Source organism: Oryx dammah, unplaced genomic scaffold (assembly GCF_014754425.2).
Source record: "Oryx dammah isolate SB20612 unplaced genomic scaffold, SCBI_Odam_1.1 HiC_scaffold_27, whole genome shotgun sequence".
NCBI lineage: Eukaryota > Metazoa > Chordata > Mammalia > Artiodactyla > Bovidae > Oryx > Oryx dammah.
In genome coordinates this window covers 105,392,120-105,409,587 of record NW_024070211.1, presented here as the reverse complement: position 1 = coordinate 105,409,587, position 17,468 = coordinate 105,392,120, and the positions used below count along the sequence as shown (strand labels likewise).

At 35.7% G+C, this 17,468-nt stretch overlaps 1 protein-coding gene across 1 annotated transcript in view; it reads left to right on the top strand.

Annotated features, from left to right (window-relative positions):
- The window catches only part of GALNT3 (polypeptide N-acetylgalactosaminyltransferase 3), a 51,422-nt gene extending 38,325 nt beyond the window's left edge, over positions 1–13,097 (top strand). The window contains exons 5-11 of the mRNA XM_040229259.1: positions 1,260–1,494; positions 1,976–2,093; positions 3,504–3,704; positions 5,735–5,866; positions 6,064–6,165; positions 11,113–11,265; positions 11,996–13,097. Of these exons, the coding sequence (XP_040085193.1) occupies positions 1,260–1,494; positions 1,976–2,093; positions 3,504–3,704; positions 5,735–5,866; positions 6,064–6,165; positions 11,113–11,265; positions 11,996–12,118 (1,064 nt within the window). The 3' untranslated portion in view covers positions 12,119–13,097. The remainder of the gene's footprint in view (positions 1–1,259; positions 1,495–1,975; positions 2,094–3,503; positions 3,705–5,734; positions 5,867–6,063; positions 6,166–11,112; positions 11,266–11,995) is intronic.
- The last annotated feature ends 4,371 nt before the right edge of the window (positions 13,098–17,468 follow it).

Genomic DNA, 17,468 nt, shown 5'->3' with positions numbered 1-17,468 from the left:
GGAAATGGCCCCTTCTCCTGTATTCCTTCTCCTGTTCCAAAATTACAGTAATATCAGACTGGGCATTCTTCCCCTCCAGGCAGATTTGTCTGAGGGTCCTCCTGGGCCGTGACTGCGGATGGCTGGATGATGAAAAGTCCTGGGTAGGACTGCACATGCCACATCTCCTGAAGTCTGTGTGTGATGTGAGAGCCTGGCCTGGGGCCAGAATCCGACCTTTTGTGCCACTCCTTCATCCCCTTTCCTTAGTGCTGAGTTGGTTTGAATGGTTCTTTTCCAATTGCTAAAATCAGAATATTCTGATTCCTTTACTTATTTTCTCCTACAACCTTGTCAGAGAAATGAAGATTTCCATTTCTATACCTTACTCAGGGAGACAAGTTTTAAGTATATCAGAATATTTTTGGAGCTAGGTGGTAGGAAAAAGTCACCCTTGATTCATAGTACATTTTAAAGAGAAATACACAGTGTGAAACTTAAATATATCAGTATTATTTTACTTCTATTCTAAGTTAAAAAAATGTCACTCCCTCTCCCCCAAAATCGCTTCTTCAGTTCAGTTCAGTCGCTCAGTCGTGTCCGACTCTTTGCGACCCATGAATTGCAGCACGCCAGGCCTCCCTGTCCATCACCAACTCCTGGAGTTCACTCAGATTCACGTCCATCGAGTCCGTGATGCCATCCAGCCATCTCATCCTCGGTCGTCCCCTTCTCCTCCTGCCCCCAGTCCCTCCCAGCATCAAAGTCTTTTCCAATGAGTCAACTCTTCGCATGAGGTGGCCAAAGTACTGGAGTTTCAGCTTTAGCATCATTCCTTCCAAAGAAATCCCAGGGCTGATCTCCTTCAGAATGGACTGGTTGGATCTCTTTGCTGTCCAAGGGACTCTCAAGAGTCTTCTCCAACACCACAGTTCAAAAGCATCAATTCTTCGGCGCTCAGCCTTCTTCACAGGCCAACTCTCACATCCATACATGACCACTGGAAAAACCATAGCCTTGACTAGATGGACCTTAGTCGGCAAAATAATGTCTCTCCTTAGCTATGCTTAATCTTGCCTGTTTTTTTTTGTTTTCATCCTACCCTTATCTCATTACAAGAAACCTTTAAGAAATCTCCCTTATATAAATGTTCAAAATAATAATAATAATGACTTAGATATTCTCATTTCTCTGCAAACTCTCTTCTAAAATACAAAAAGAAAAAAAAAAAAAAACCTGGAGTGATTTTTTAAAATTAATTAAAGTTGTGTTCTTTCCAGGTGAGTGTTTCTATGGTTGGTTAGAACCTTTGTTGGCCAGAATAGCTGAGAACTACACTGCTGTCGTGAGCCCAGATATTGCATCCATAGATCTGAACACATTTGAATTCAACAAACCTTCTCCTTATGGAAGTAACCATAACCGTGGGAATTTTGACTGGAGCCTTTCATTTGGCTGGGAAACACTTCCTGATCATGAGAAGCAAAGAAGGAAGGATGAGACATATCCAATCAAGTAAGACGATTGTTCTCAAAGTCTTATATATAGTCAGTTGTTTGAATGTCTATGCTTTCTTCGTATTTTTTACAGTAATTTCCACCAAGGTGATTCACACTAACAAAAATGAAGAATATTCTGTATGGAAGGAATAAAAAAGTACTTTATTTATAGGCTTGTTTATACACAATGTTACCTAGTAAGAAGTAAAATTAAGTGAGCTCTAACTATGTCTTCCTTATAATCATTACTTAAGAATCTTTAAGTTTAGTTAAAAGACAAAATAATTTTGCTCTGCTAGGGAAGGATACTTAACATAGTTCCTCCCCATCCCCCAGAACTTGACTTTGAAGATTGCATTTTTAGTTTTTATTAATCTGTATAAAGCCTTGAAATTGTGATCTCTCTTTATTTGTAAATTTGATTCAGTTGCTCTTAAAATAGTTCTTTTTTTCTTATTTGGTTGTATAACAAAGTTTGACAATGGATTATTTTTCAGAACACCCACTTTTGCAGGAGGCCTTTTTTCCATATCAAAAGACTATTTTGAATATATTGGAACTTATGATGAAGAAATGGAAATTTGGGGAGGTGAAAATATAGAAATGTCTTTCAGAGTAAGTTTATAAATATAGTTCACATACTAAACAATAGAACATATATTTCTAGTTGGCTGATACAGATTATCATAGATGTATGTAGTCTTTACTTTTGTGCTTTCTTAAATTGTTAGAAATTTTAGAATCAACATATTTTCTTTTAAAATGTAGCAATATATTTATTCATTGCTGCCAGTGTAACAAGAGGAATCAGTTAAATGCTTGTGTCCAGTCACTAACACCAATTAATGCACTTGTAGCTACTGAATTCCAGCCAAGATAAATATAATTAAATCTAGTGCTTCAGGAAATTGGTTGACTATCAAGGGAGTCAGAATGGAAAAACATTTACATATAATTTTAAAGAACATTGAATTTAACTCTTTGGATTAAATGAGCTTTTTTTCTATACATACTAAAAGTTAATATGAGAAAGGTTTTAGCTCTCTACATGTATGTATTTGATTTCATGAGTTCATTTTCTTCAATAGCTTTGTCATTCATTTCTCATCACTTAGGCTGGAATGTAGTAGAAAAAGAACTGAACTAACAGTTGGAAGTTTTAAGTTTTGGCTCTGGTTTCATCATACAATGGCAATGATTATCTTACCAAGTTTGAGCGGCCTAAGGGCAGGGGTCTTGTTTTATTCATTTGAGTATTCCCAGCCCCTAGCACATGTTGAATCTCAAGCATAGTTGAACTGAACACATCGCTAAGCTTTCTCACTTGCTTAAAAGAGAGAAGGTGATCACTGACCTAATATTAGCACATACTATTAAACATGATGTTTAGATTTTTCATTTATAGCAGAACAGATTGTCAAGACATCTAAGTGAGCAGGTACTGATTTAGCGATTTGCCAGTTTATTTAGAGTTAAAGCAAATAAGTTTTTTTGACCCTCTTAAATGGCATGATATTTTTTAATATATATAATGACAAAGTTTAATAGGTTGTGTTTTAGAAAAATGACTGTCTGGAATCGTTTTCTTGATCACAAAATTGAATGTACAAGAGGTAGAGTTTGGGCCCACTTACTCCAAATCTGCTGTGGAAGTCAAATGCAGAAGAGCCATTGGTCTTCTGTGAATACTAGAGAACTTGCATAATTTTTGACCAAAAAAAAAAAAAAGAAATTTCAGAATTTATTTTTATGAGCGATCTGAAATCACTATTCTATTGAGGTAGTTTCTGAAAATATGTTTACTTTTTTTGTCTCTAGTGTCTGTACTGCCTAACGATAGTTCTTTAAGAACTTAAGTTGAATTGGCAGGGAACAGAGAAAGCTGTAAAGAGAGAGAACAGAGAAAGCTGTTGTAAAGCTGTAATAAATCTCTTGTTTTTATTAGTATCTTAAAGGTGAACTTAAAAGCAACACTTTGATTTTCCTAAAATACTGTAAATTTAAACAAATATCATTAATTATCAGGTATGGCAATGTGGTGGGCAGTTGGAGATTATGCCTTGCTCTGTTGTTGGACATGTTTTTCGCAGCAAAAGCCCTCATACCTTCCCAAAAGGCACTCAGGTGATTGCTCGCAACCAAGTTCGCCTTGCAGAAGTCTGGATGGATGAATACAAGGAAATATTTTATAGGAGAAACACAGATGCAGCAAAAATTGTTAAACAAGTAAGTTAGAACTAACAATTAACAGTAAAAATCCACAGCAAGTTCACATGTCCTTGGACTTGTTTGAGTCAACTCAAGGATAAAACATTTTTTAACAAATTATTTTTGAAGCTGGTCTTTTTAACTCAAAAATATATAACTAACTGATGCCAGTTTTCTCTCTCTATTCTCTTTTTTTAAAAAAAAGTCAAGTAAACTGAATTTAAAACCTGAGGCAATATACAGCAGAAACCAATGCAATATTGTAAAGCAATTTCTTCCAATTAAAAATGAATAATTTTTTAAATTGAGGCATTCTACTTGATTTTTTTTTTAATGTGAAAGATATTTAGTTTTTGTGACTGCTTTGGTTCAATATTTTACTTAATGAAAATAAGATTAAGTGGAACTGCTTTCAGCTGGTTTTAGGTGATGTGATTAACTCCTGAATCAAGGTGCCAAGTGGCATTTTGAATTAGAGAGACAGTGTCAGATGTGACAGAATGAACCAAGATATCAAGCTTTTTTGTTTCCAGTTCTGGCTCCACTACTTTCCGGAAGGGTGACTTTGGCAAAGCCCCCTGAGACTATAAAACATTCATGGTACTTTATAGGGTGATTGGCAGGTTGGCCAGACATGGAGTGTATGCTCCACCACATTTCTTCTCTCTCCTTCCCTGTCTTGATATAAAATACTTACCTGTCTCCCGAAACAGCTGTGAAATAAGTACTAACAAATGCATGGCACTGTGGTTGTTATTGACCTGTCCTAGATAAAAGCTCTGTAGAATCATCTTGCCTTAGAATTGAGTCCCAACAGTTTCAATATTGGATGTGGTAACTAAACTAGACAGTTTAAGGACATGCTTTGGTAAATGGCATCCGATTCTTTGTAAGAAACCATGCAAGTTTGTAAGGAAGTATACATTGGGATTAAAGGGCATCAACACCTCGGATGTCATAAAGGTCTGGTTACCTCATTTGTCTTTTTCTCTGGTCTCTAGTATCTCCCTATAACATGCAGTACCAAGCAAAATCAGAGCACTACTGGACTGAATTGCTAGCCCTTCACCCAGGGCCACCGACACAAATGGGGTAGTTTGTATACTGTATAAGGTACTTGGCTAAGCAGGCGAGTGGATACTACTACAGCTTATGATTTCTTGTCACCCACAAAGTGGCAAGTGACCCAGAAAACCCATTTTTACCTAGGGCAAATAGACCTACATGATAAGATATATAAGCTACCTACCCAGAAATCCTTTAGAGTTTCCTACCTTTTGCTAAGACCCCTGGGTTCAAAACATTGAAGTTGGCACAGAAAATATTTTTGTTAGTTGAACTGATAAGCTGGAGTATTTACTTTTACACATATCTAGGTACTCATAATTTTTCTTTAAAATTTTGCCTATATCAAATACCTTTTCAACTTAGAAGTGCTTTTAAAAAAATATTTTCTTATTCCTTTTTAAATAAGATAAAGGGAAATAAAATATTAAAAACTTGACTTTTTCTACTAAAACATTGTTATTGTTAGGATATTATTAGGAAATATTGTTAGGAGTAAGCAGCACCCTTAAAACTAGAAAAAATATTCCTAAAGTATAAAAATTATTATTATCTTTGTGGTCTTGACTGAAGAAGAGATATAAATTACATGGTACATTGGCGCTGTTTCTCACACCTCACTTTATAGACCACTTTAGTGTATAAAACTAGGATACATTTCGAATGTCCCCACTACCATTTTTTGCCTTCAGCATTTCATTTAGGATCTCTGTCCCATGAAAGAGGTTTGTGGCACAAAGGAAGAATAAAATAGCACAAGGGCAGCACTGTAGTGGTCCTTGATTCTCTTTGAAGCCAGAAGTGAGCAGCCAGGCATACTTGTTGCCTGAATGAATGGTGACTGTCGTTAAATTGCATATTACATTTTGACCCAGAATTTTTTTTTTTAAAGACCTAAATGTAAGTACAAATAGTAGCATTTGAAGTACTTCATCAGTGCTGTTTTAATTAAGCATTCCCCTTCACTTCTCATCTTCCTCCAGAAATCATTTGGTGATCTTTCAAAAAGATTTGAAATAAAGCACCGCCTTCAGTGTAAAAATTTTACGTGGTATCTGAACAATATTTATCCAGAAGTGTATGTGCCAGACCTTAATCCTGTTATATCTGGATATGTGAGTATTTTCCTGTTCCTTTTTACTTGGTGTACTCTTTGCCACCAATATTTATGTGGTTCAAGAAAAATTGCTGTAATCCTTTCTGGTTTATTGCTTTTGAGATTTTTACGTTAACATTACTTTCAGAAATTAGTTGAGAAAATATATAAACCACGTAGATTTTTTAATTTTATAACTTGAAAATTTCCCTTTAGATTAAAAGTGTTGGTCAGCCTCTATGTCTGGATGTTGGAGAGAATAATCAAGGAGGCAAACCATTGATTCTGTACACGTGTCACGGACTTGGGGGAAACCAGGTGAGCACTGCACACAAAATCCTGCCTCCTCTTTGGTACCTGCAACCACAAGTAAGCTCTTGCATGGCTTTCAGAACCCATATATCAATTTCATGTTCAGGTAACCTGGTATGTGAAATACTTTTAGAGTAAGTTAGATAGTTAATATTGAAGTTGCAGAGTACTTTATTTTGATTTTCACTCTACCTCTGGAAACAGTTTGAGGTTGCTTACCCATTCAGTAGAAAGGCAAATGAGACTATAATAGAATAATGCCATCTGAAATAAAAACAAAAACGGGATCTTCTGTGTGAACCTTTAAGGTTGCATGACTGTTAGCATGGTGATTTTGCTAAATTATACATAAAGGCTATACTTAACTGGATTAGACAGCGAAGAACATCATGTTCATACTGTACTTTTGTGGGCCACAATATTATCTCAACAGATTTTTAAAAAAATATGTATGTTCTTGATTCTCCTTGATTGGTGACATCTTTGCTTGTTACTGCCCTTTTACTGTTTTACTAATTAAGACTAAAATGTCATATGTCACTATGGATAGAGAACATATTAAAATATTATTTCCAGGTTTCAGCTTCCTTTTCTTGCCTTTTACAAGTTAATTCCTGGAAGATTAGACTCTTTCTCTCCGTTGTTAATTCAACAAATTCACTAAGTGACCCCTGCATACCAGGTACGCTGCAGGGTTCAAGCAATTTAGATTTCAGCTCCTTCAGGAAATTGCTGTTTCAAAACTGGCATTTACAGTCAGGATGGTAAGGTCTGGGATAAAACTTTCAGAGTGCTCTGGGGGTATGGAGGAGGGCACCTGAATTAGGGTGCCCATACATTTGCCTGGGAAAGGTGACATTTGGGGACATTTTTTGAAAGGTACACATAAGGGTTAGTGAAATAGCTGGTGGGAGTGAGAACATTGTCCTAAGGGGAGGAGCTAGTATGTCTTTTGGGGGAGGGCAGGATTGCAAGTGTGTTGGTATAGAGTCCAAGATGTGCATAGCGGATTTTCATGGTATTATTAATGAATACTCAAGATGCCCTGTGTTAACAGGATGGAACTTTGATGATATCAGTTTTAAGAAGAAAGGGCCAGTTTATCTCCTGGTCCATATACTTCCATGTTTTTTCTACTCAGCCTCAGTTTAATTCAGTTCCAATGCTTACTCATCCAAATCAGTCTACTTGCTGAAGGTAGATGATGCTGATGCCCAAAAGCTATAGGTAGTGAATAGGATCCATTGCTTGATGGTTAGATATAGTTCTGAAATAGGATGGAGATACACAGATATATACAGACTTACATGTATATACATATACACAGATATATGAGTATATATCTTCCTATTTGGAAATTTCCCTACACACCATATTTTAAAAGAAAAAATAATTATACAAATAGTTGCCTTCTTTTGGAAATAACACGGGACTATCCAAGTAAAAATTAGGGTTTGGAGCAATGAGAAATATTTCCTCATTTGTAAAAATCTTACCATTAAATGTGTGTGTGCGTGCTCAGTTGTGTCTGACTGTTTTGCAACCCCATGGACTGCAGCTGCCAGGCTCCTGTATCCATGGAATTTTCCAGGCAAGAATATTGAAGTGGGTTGCCATTTCCTTCTTCAGGGTACCTTCCCAATCTGGTGATCAGCCCGCGTCTCTTAAGTCTCCTGCATTGGTAGGCAGGTTCTTTACCACTAAGTGTAAATATTTATAAATTTATTTCAGGCTTTCTATAGCATTACATCTATTTTACCATAAAAATTGAAGATATATTTTATACGCTGTTCTGTTTTTCTCCTGTCATTGCCATAAAGATATTTTTATAGTTCTGTCTCTAAAACAATTTTTAAATTACAAATATCATGGGGGCATCTTTTAGAAATTTTGGAATGGTTAAATAATTCACATATTCTTTCAACAAGTATTTGTTTGTTTGACAGTCTATAATGTAACTCACACCCTTATAGTAGTGAAGAAGACCAAGTCTCTGTCTCGTGAAGCTTGTATTCTAAAAGGAAAGGAAAAAATAAATATGTAATTTTCGGTATAAATAAAAATAAAATAGGGTAGGGAAATAATGTGTGTGGGGGGGGTTAGTAATTTTTGGAGGTTCAAGAAGACCTCTTTGAGAAGGTGACCTCAGCCTGGAGGCCTGAAGGAGTTAGGAGAGGAACCGTGTCCTAGGAAGAGAGCATCTTGGCAGAGGGATCCAAAGCCAGCGGCCCAGTGGCAGGTAAATGAAGCAGGCACAAAGCCAGTGTGGCTGGAGTAGAGTGGTCCAGGAAAAGAGGGTGGAAAATGAGGTCAGAGACATGGATTAGGGGGCTGGTCATATAGGACTTTGCTGGTCATGTTAAGATCATGGATTTAATCCCAAGTGTGACAGAAGCCACTTGAGGATTTTGAGTGGAAGAATAATATTTTCTGGTTTATATTTTAAGAAGATAACTCTGGCTTCTATTGCCCTGACATGGCCATTGATTTTATTTTGATTTATTTCCTTTAAATGTTATTTTCAGTCAAGCACTGCATTTAAACTAGTTTAGGAATTGTGGTTCCTTGAGTGGTAGATGTCTCTGAGATATCATCTAACTCGGTCATTTCCTCAGGCTTCCTTCTACTCTCTTGACAGATAATGATATTTTTTTGTAGCAGAAAATTCCATTGTAATGGTATTTGAATATGCCAAGTGAAAAATAAGTATTTTGATTATGTGACTAAATTGACTAAATACTGGTGTAGTGCAGAGTGTAGGATAACCCATTACCACTGTGTTACACAAGGCCTTGCTTCTTCCCCTTTCTCTTCTTGCGGTTTTGTCCTGGTTCTAAGTTAAAGTCTGTCCAGTGTTCTCAGCTAGCTAATTACATACTCTTTGGCTAAGTATCTTCAACTATTTTCCATTCCTTATAACTTCCCTTTTAATGTTTTTTAAAAAAATACTATTAGTGAAGTAAAGTACTGGTCAGCCTTTCTCATCATCTTTGAGGTCCTAAAGTTTATCCTTTTTAAAGCACAGACAGAATGTTGTTTTCCTGATCTAAATCCATTTTCTTTCAATCTGAAGAAAGAAAGTCTTCTTTCTTTCCATCTGAAGAGCTTTCAGTCTCTATCTGAAGAGCTTTCAGTCTCTATCTGAAGAGCTATCAGTTATAAAAATGACTGATAGTATATTTGTGGAAGGAGATAAATTAAGCATGAGGCTAAGGCCAGGGGAACTCAAGATTAATTCAGCTAATGTTTGTGGAGTGCCTACTCTAATACACGTAAAGGGTTTAGAACAGTCCCTGCCTAGCACATAATAAGGGCTCAATAAATATTAGTGCTAAGACTAATTACTTCCCTATTGAAAATCAATTATGTTCACTCATTTTCTCTTTGGAATGTCAACATTATGAAATATTTGATTTATAATGGTTGTCATTACTAGATACACTGCCTGACTTTGGTCTACAGTGAAGTCAGCTAGCTACACCATAATTCTAATAGAGTGCTGGGGAAGTTGCCTCTGATGACTCTGGGAACCCTGAGGAGAGTGTAAGTTTGTGCACAGGACAAGTTCAGGGAAAACTAAAGAAGGAAGGTAATATTGGAGTTGACTTTTGAAGCGTCAAAGGGAGTTAGCTAGACAGAAAAGCATCCAGGGAGGTGTTCCAGGGAGAGCACCGTAAAGCAGAGTCTTGGAGTTATGGATACACATGTCCTGCTTTAGTAGGGTTGGGTGACAGGAACAGTGTATAACCGGGACAATGGTTGATGTAAGACTGAAAGTGGAAGATTTCACATACCAGTTAAGAAGTAAGGGCTTTATCTTAGCAACAGTAGTGATTCACTTAAGCAGGGAACGTAAGGGATCAAATCTATGTTACAAAAGACAAACTGGCAGCAAGATTGGATTGTGTTATAGGAGTGGAAGTTGGAGGTACAAGTGGAGGTGTTGCAGCAGAGATTTTGAGTGCCTGAACAAGAGAAATGAGGGTGTGAAAGTAAGGATGGGTAGGATGGTAGCATCTGAGAGGAAGATTCAGAAAGACTAAGGAGCTAATTAACTGGATGTGTGGAGAGAGAGAAGCATCAATAATAGTAACAATAGCTAAACATGAATTGAATGTTTACCACATCCAGTTACTGGTCTAAATGTTTTACACATATTAACCCATTTATAGTCATAACCTTATGTGTGCACTTGTGTGCTGAGCAGTTTTAGTCATGTCCAACTATTTATGACCCTAGGGACAGACTCCTCTGTCCGTGGGATTCTCCAGGCAAGAATACTTGCCGTGCCCTTTCCAGATCCAGAGGCAGAGCCATGTCTCTTACCTCTCCTGCACTGCCGGGTGGGTTCTTTGCCATTAGTGCCACCTAGGAGCTATTAAATTACCTTTTACAGGCAAGGGAACTGAGGCATGAAAAACTGCCTCTCCTTTTTTTTTTTGTCCATGGCATGAGGGTTGCAGGATCTTAATTCCCCAGCCAGGGACTTAACCTGGGCCACTGCAGTGAAAGTGCCTAACCACTGGACCATCAGGGAATTCCACTGGACCATCAGTGAATTCCCAAGAGTACCATGTTTAAATACTACTAGTTTCAATGAAAGTAGTATTAATTGAGATGAATAAGAGGGAAGGAACACTTGTGGGGAGAAAAAGGAACGATGGGCTTGCTAAAAGTTTCCAGGCTCTTGTCTATGGCATACCTGTTCTAGCCTCCATCCTACCTGATAGCATCCAATTTCTGACATGGGGAGGAAGATAGTACCTTCTTAATTAAGTAACTATTGGTGATAGGCTGGAGAAAGTATATAATCTTTTCTGTTCCCCAAACTCAGTTTGTAATTATGATACCTATTGTTCAGTGAGTTGCTGATTTTTTTTTCTTTTTTGCTGACAGTTTTGCAACTGAGGATACAGGGTGCTTCTGTCAATAACGGCATTCTTTCTTTCACAGTACTTTGAGTATTCTGCCCAACATGAAATTCGGCATAACATCCAAAAGGAATTGTGTCTGCATGCTGCACAAGGTGGTGTTCAGCTAAAGGCATGTGCCTACAAAGGTCACAAAACAGTTCCCACTGGAGAACAGATATGGGAGATCCAGAAGGTACCTCAGTGCAGTTAATTCACCCCTTTATATAATTATTCTGAGTAGCCCTATTGCTTGTCTGGGAAAATATACGAAACAGTACATTAATGTTATCCACCAGAATTTCTCTGTCTTTGTTAACTTTGTTGCTATGTATCTCTACCTTATGTTAAGAAAGAAGGTATCAATGAATTAAATACTCTTAGAGCAGAATGGTTGGTTGTAAAATGTCTTAGAGCATGATTTATGCAGATCAACTTTCTATGGATTATTAATAATAGTTGTATTTGTTTTTCTGGAGTTTCTTATAATGTTTCCTGTGACAGTCATACTTTTCATACCTAAACTGATACTTTCCTTCCCAATTTTTGTATTTTTTCATGAATCTAGATTTGAGGGAATACGTGAAAGGTGGTTTTTTTGCCCCCCTGTTTTTAAGCATATGTTTTAAAGCTTAGCTAGAATCTTGCGGTTCTTACCTGCGCATTGTTTTGTGTAATATTAGAACATTTATATAGCACCTTCTTTGAATCAAACATCGGTGGCATAAATTGCATTGCCTACACCAAAAACCAACAAGATTTAATCAGACATAGTAGATCTTAGAAAGATTAAAAGTTAAGAATGGTATATATTTATTCTGTTAAGTCTACCTTAAGCTTCCCTGAGACCTTGAAGTGTTTTTTATATTTCTCAGTTAACTCTGAGTCTTGAAACTTAATGTCTGTTTTATTTCTTTTTATTCTAGGACCAACTTCTGTATAATCCATTCTTTAAAATGTGCCTTTCAGCAAGTGGAGAGCATCCAAGCTTAGTGTCATGCAATCCATCAGACTCACTCCAAAAATGGATTTTTAACCAAAATGATTAAGTGTTCCTTAAAATTAAGGAGTTGAAAAAGGAGATATTCTTTCTCATAAAACTGTGACTAGGCATACACTGTAGTTTTTGAAAATTATGCAAAAGCAGCTAATTGTAACTTATTCCAAGTGCATTTTTTTCTTATTTATATCTTAAAATGTCTATGTAGCACTGCTACAGAAATCCCTTAAGTTTCCATTTCAAAGCACAATAACTAGTAATACCAAAGACTATTTTGAAATGTCCAGATGTAGAGGAAGAAAAGTTTACAGTGTGATGAAAATAATTTTTCCAGTAAAGTGATGTTTGTGTGCTTTGTACACTTGAGAATATGCATAGTTACATTCACACACTCAGAATTTAAAATATTTCTTCTAGTTTTTTGGGGGGGAGGGAGAAAGATTTGATACTGTATTTTTTTAACATAGAAATGGATCAATGAAGGTCAAAAGTTGGCCTTTGTGTAAAACCAGGAAATTTTTTATAGATCTAGAATTTATTATATAAAACTGCAGGTAAACTTTTTTTTTTTTTTGCATTTTGTTAACTTATCTGTCAAATGTTTCCTTAAACATGAAATTAAATAAATAAGACTATTTTTAATGCTTCAATTTCTTGGCAAACTTAAAAATATTTTTTAGTCTGAAGTCTACTTGACTTGAAACACTGAAGTCTTCCTTAAAGGACTTTTTAAAAAGTAACTATACTGTGTGTTTTCCCAAAGAAATTAAAAAAAAAAAAGAAACCTCTACGTTGCTCTGTGTTAAAAAGGTGTCTTTTTCCTTTCTGTTAGTCTTTTTTTCCTACCAAAATTCACTAATCTTGAATGTTTATGAAATTGAGTTTCAGATGTAGAACACTTGACTCATTTAAAGTTAAATTTTGTTTGTTACCAATTCAATTGTAGATTGTCTTTGCAATGAAAATTTTCACCAAAAACCTTATTTCTATCTATGGAAAATACAATAAAACCAATTTTATCAATATTATAAAGGATTTGATTTCAACTTATTTATTTTTTGGATAAAATATATAATTAATAATAGGGGAGGCATGAATTTTGTATACTGAATTTCTAAGCATCAATTGCAGAGTCATCAGATATTCTTAAGGGAAAAAAAACCTTAATAATAGCAATGGCATAAAAATGGGAAATGGAGAAGATTCTGTGTTAGATATTTAGAGACATTTTTACTAATTTCTGATAACTTTCCTTGAGTATATGATAACTATTTGGTGTGTGATGCTTACTTGGAAGACTTAACAATTTTTCTTTTTGGTAATTTTATATATAGGCCCTTCTATTCTTATTGAAGAAGTAAAATATGATTGGGTTCATTTTTTAACCTGGCTTCAATTGTGCATAAGAGAATATTTTACAGTTATTAGCCCCATCTGCTCATTGTACTTTGAACTTACATTAAAAAAAAAAAAACCTGCACTCTTTATTACAATGCCAATTTTTATTTTAATTCAACTGATATTTATTGCGGGCCTAACTTTGCGTCAGAAGTTACGGTAGGCATATTGCCTTTAAGCCTAGGTCTTATACAGCAGAAAAACAGATAATTTTGAAATAGCACAGTGCGTGATATTATAATGTTATATGTTATGATGCAAATGACAGTTCACTATTCATAGTGAATATTTCTTTACTTAAATAAGTACTTTACTTTAAAATATTACTTTATTTTACTTTAAAATAGTTCTTTAATACTTTAAAAAGTATGACTTTAAGTAATAAAAAGTAATACTTTAATAAATACTTTAAAAACTATGACTTTTTCTAATACTAATATGTATTGTGAAATATACACTAGAGCCCACATACATGTGCTATTTTTGTTTCTCAGTCTGTTAACTCCAGAGTAAACATCCAGGAGCACAGATTGCTCTTGGAGCTCATTGTATCAAAGTGTCTTATAATTCATTTCATTAGGAATTTGTCCTTAAGGGAGAGGATAGTATCTTTTAAAATCTGAATTCTGAAACAATGCTAGCAGGAAATTATTTCTGGAGACTTCTTATCATCTATCTGATAGATTTGGATGCATTCAAGTGTGAAATTGTGAAACTTTTGGTCAACTTGAAACTACCTTGGAGATGATGTAGTGGCTGCAGAGGACCCAGTATGTGGCCTTTATTTCAGAGGTACTAAACCGGCTCAGGTCAGTCTGAGGGGCGTAAAGCCATTGCATGACCATACAGTTAACCAAAGTAGAAAATAAACAGTACACTAAAAGTGCCTGTTTCTATAACTGACGATGACGATAAAGTTTTAAGTTCCTACATTGACAGAGATGTGGCCTTACTTTTGATAGACAATTTAGTTAAATACAATGTACACCATTAAAATATAAGTACAAAAAGATAGGAGCTTCAGTTTTTGAGACAATAAAGTTGAATGCTTTGAAGAAACTAGAAAAAGTCAAATTATTTTTTAAAAAAAACACTGCCAAGTTATGTGTGGATAAGAATTATAAAAGAGAAAACAAAAATTAAATTGCATCACAATTGACCTAAAGAAAGCAAAATATCCTCAGATGGTGCATTTTTAGTGTGGTTATGCAGAAAAGATGTTGCATAATTCTCATAAACCAATTCACACTCTTTTAATGTTTCTTGTATATCACTCTGTTAATTCCTGAATATAATTTTTCATTTATTTTTCTAAGAATATTCATAGATTTAAAATTTTCGTGTTTACATCTACTGCACTGACAGTTTCCTCTGAGCTATATTTTCCCATATTGTTTTGCTTTCTGTGTTTCATAATGGCTACTTTCCTTAAATGTCTGATGCTTCTTTAACAGAGGATCATTGAATACTTAATGGAAAATTCGCCAGTATGGAAAGGGCTTGTTGGCTATAGTCTTTCCTATTAGATGACCTTATTGGGGCTCCTGGAGAAGGCAATGGCACCCCACTCCAGCACTCTTGCCTGGAAAATCCCATGGACGGAGGAGCCTGGTAGGCTGCAGTCCATGGGGTCGTGAAGAGTTGGACATGACTGAGCGACTTCACTTTCACTTTTCACTTTTATGCATTGGAGAAGAAAATGGCAACCCACTCCAGTGTTCTTTCCTGGAGAATCCCAGGACTGGGGGAGCCTGGTGGGGGCTGCTATCTATGGGGTTGCACAGAGTTGGACACGACTGAAGCGACTTAGCAGCACTGGGGCTCTTGCAGTGTGAAACAAAATGACTATTTAGATCCCAAGAGAAGAAGCTTCTGGCCACCTTCCTGGAGGGAATAGACTGAAATGTCACTGGGAGAAGAAGGCTGGGGCTGTATTTTCAATGTAGGACTCCTGTCTTCAACTGTGCTTCGTGTTCCCTGTTTGAGAGACCCTCTCTGATTTTTACCTTTTCCAGTGAGTGAATATCTAGGCTTCTGCTTGAGGCCAGGAGAGGATCCAGAGGTCTGACTGGCAGACAGACTTTTAGCTAGTCTTCCGCTTTCAACTCCGCTTTCTCTAAACCTCACTTCCAGAGGCATCAAGTACCACCAGCTTCTTTATTAGTATTTCAGTGGTCTCACAGTACAAAATGGATTACTGGTCTGCTCTCTCTCCACTGCTAGCTTTGAATTAATCTTCCTTCATTTGGCTGACCCTTACTATGAACAGGCTTGCATTCCAAACTCCAAAATTTCATCCTCGAAACTCTTCTCTTTCTTTCTATGAATTTTCTCTGTCTTTTTAATGTCATTTTCAAGGGATTTTTGAAGGGACCAAAAGAGAATGAGGATCCAATCTGGTATTTTTAACGAAAAACTTGCATTCATTCTTCAATGACCTCAGTCCGTCTTGTGTCACTAACACCTTCCAAGTTGTCAAGCCCAATATCCCCTTTCCTGTCCTCATGTATCTCTGTAACATTTGAGATGATTGACTGAAACCTCATTTTTGACATTTCTTGAAACTTTTTTGTCTCTGGGCTTCTCTGGCTCCACAAGCTTATATCTGTAGTCCCATTGCTCTTTTCTAAACCATTGTATCTCACATGGACTGAGATGATCTCTTAACTAATTTCCCTAACTTTTTGTCATTCTGACCCAGTCTGTACTTCTTTCTTGCCTCAGCCATGACCAGGTTTCTCTGGCTGCTTGTGCTTCAGACACGGCAGCTGTCTCTTCTGTCTCAGGTCGAGCTTGTTCTTGTCTCAGAGCCTGTGCTTTCTTCATCTGCATGCTCTTCACAGCAGTATCTTTTACATACTTCAAGTCTCAGATCAAATAACATGTTCTCAGAAGAGATTACTTTTGTAAAGTAACTCAGACATGACTGCCTCACCCTGTTTTTCCATTATTACATTTATGATTACCTGAAATTTACTGTCTTATTTTATGTGTGAACTTGTCATTTATCTTCACTAAGATGTCAGCTTCATGAGGGTAAGATAAGAAACAATGAAATTGCATTACATTTTAGGGAATATGTACATCTTCTATGTGAAACAACTCTGTATTTTTAAAGAATATTTTAAGCACAGAAGGGATGCCAGTCGGGGGAGGGCTATAAACATAAGAATGGAAGATGCAAAGGATTAATAGGCAAAAATAAAAAGAACAACAAAAACAAAAAAAGTTTTTTGTTTGGACTGATGAAAATAGATACAAAATTAAAAAAAATTTTGGATAGGAAAATTATGGGTCTATATATCATTTCTTCAAAAGATGTTTTACAGAAAACATAGATTTATTTATTCAAAAAATAAAAGTACCAATTCACAGAGCAAATAGTAAATTTATGAAATTCATTAACTAAATAGTTTATATATGTGGAGATTTTAGTAGATATAAAAAAAGTCAACAAAATCGATGGTTGATAAATTCACAGTTGATAAGGAAAGGTAAGATGTTTGGCATGTTGCCAAGCTTCTAAAGTGACACAAATGATGACAGCGTCTTATCAAACTTATCCTTTAAGTACATCAGCCACAGACACTTCCTTCTTTGAACGTTAGCTATGAAAGTATTTTTTTCTGTTTAACAATTTCTTAATTTCAAGATATTCCTTTAGAATCTCAGCTATCCATTGTGTGCATTATTATGGAAGATGTCTTAATTTTTTTCCAGTGAATATTTTGAAAATGTCATCCCTTTTAAAACAACATTGTAAAAAACATTTTTCTTTGAAAGTATAAAAGGAATCCAAGGTATTTTTAAAAAGGTACTTTTAGTGAGTTTTTTTTAAAGAAGAAATAATTTCTACTTATTTGTAAAATTTTTATTATCTGAAAGGAGCATTATTTCATTACTTGTATTAGAGTGCTTTTATTATTTTATTTTTCCATTGAAGTTCTTAACTCTGGATGATTTTGGTAGAAAAGAAATTTGTTGAAAGGGTACTGAGTAGT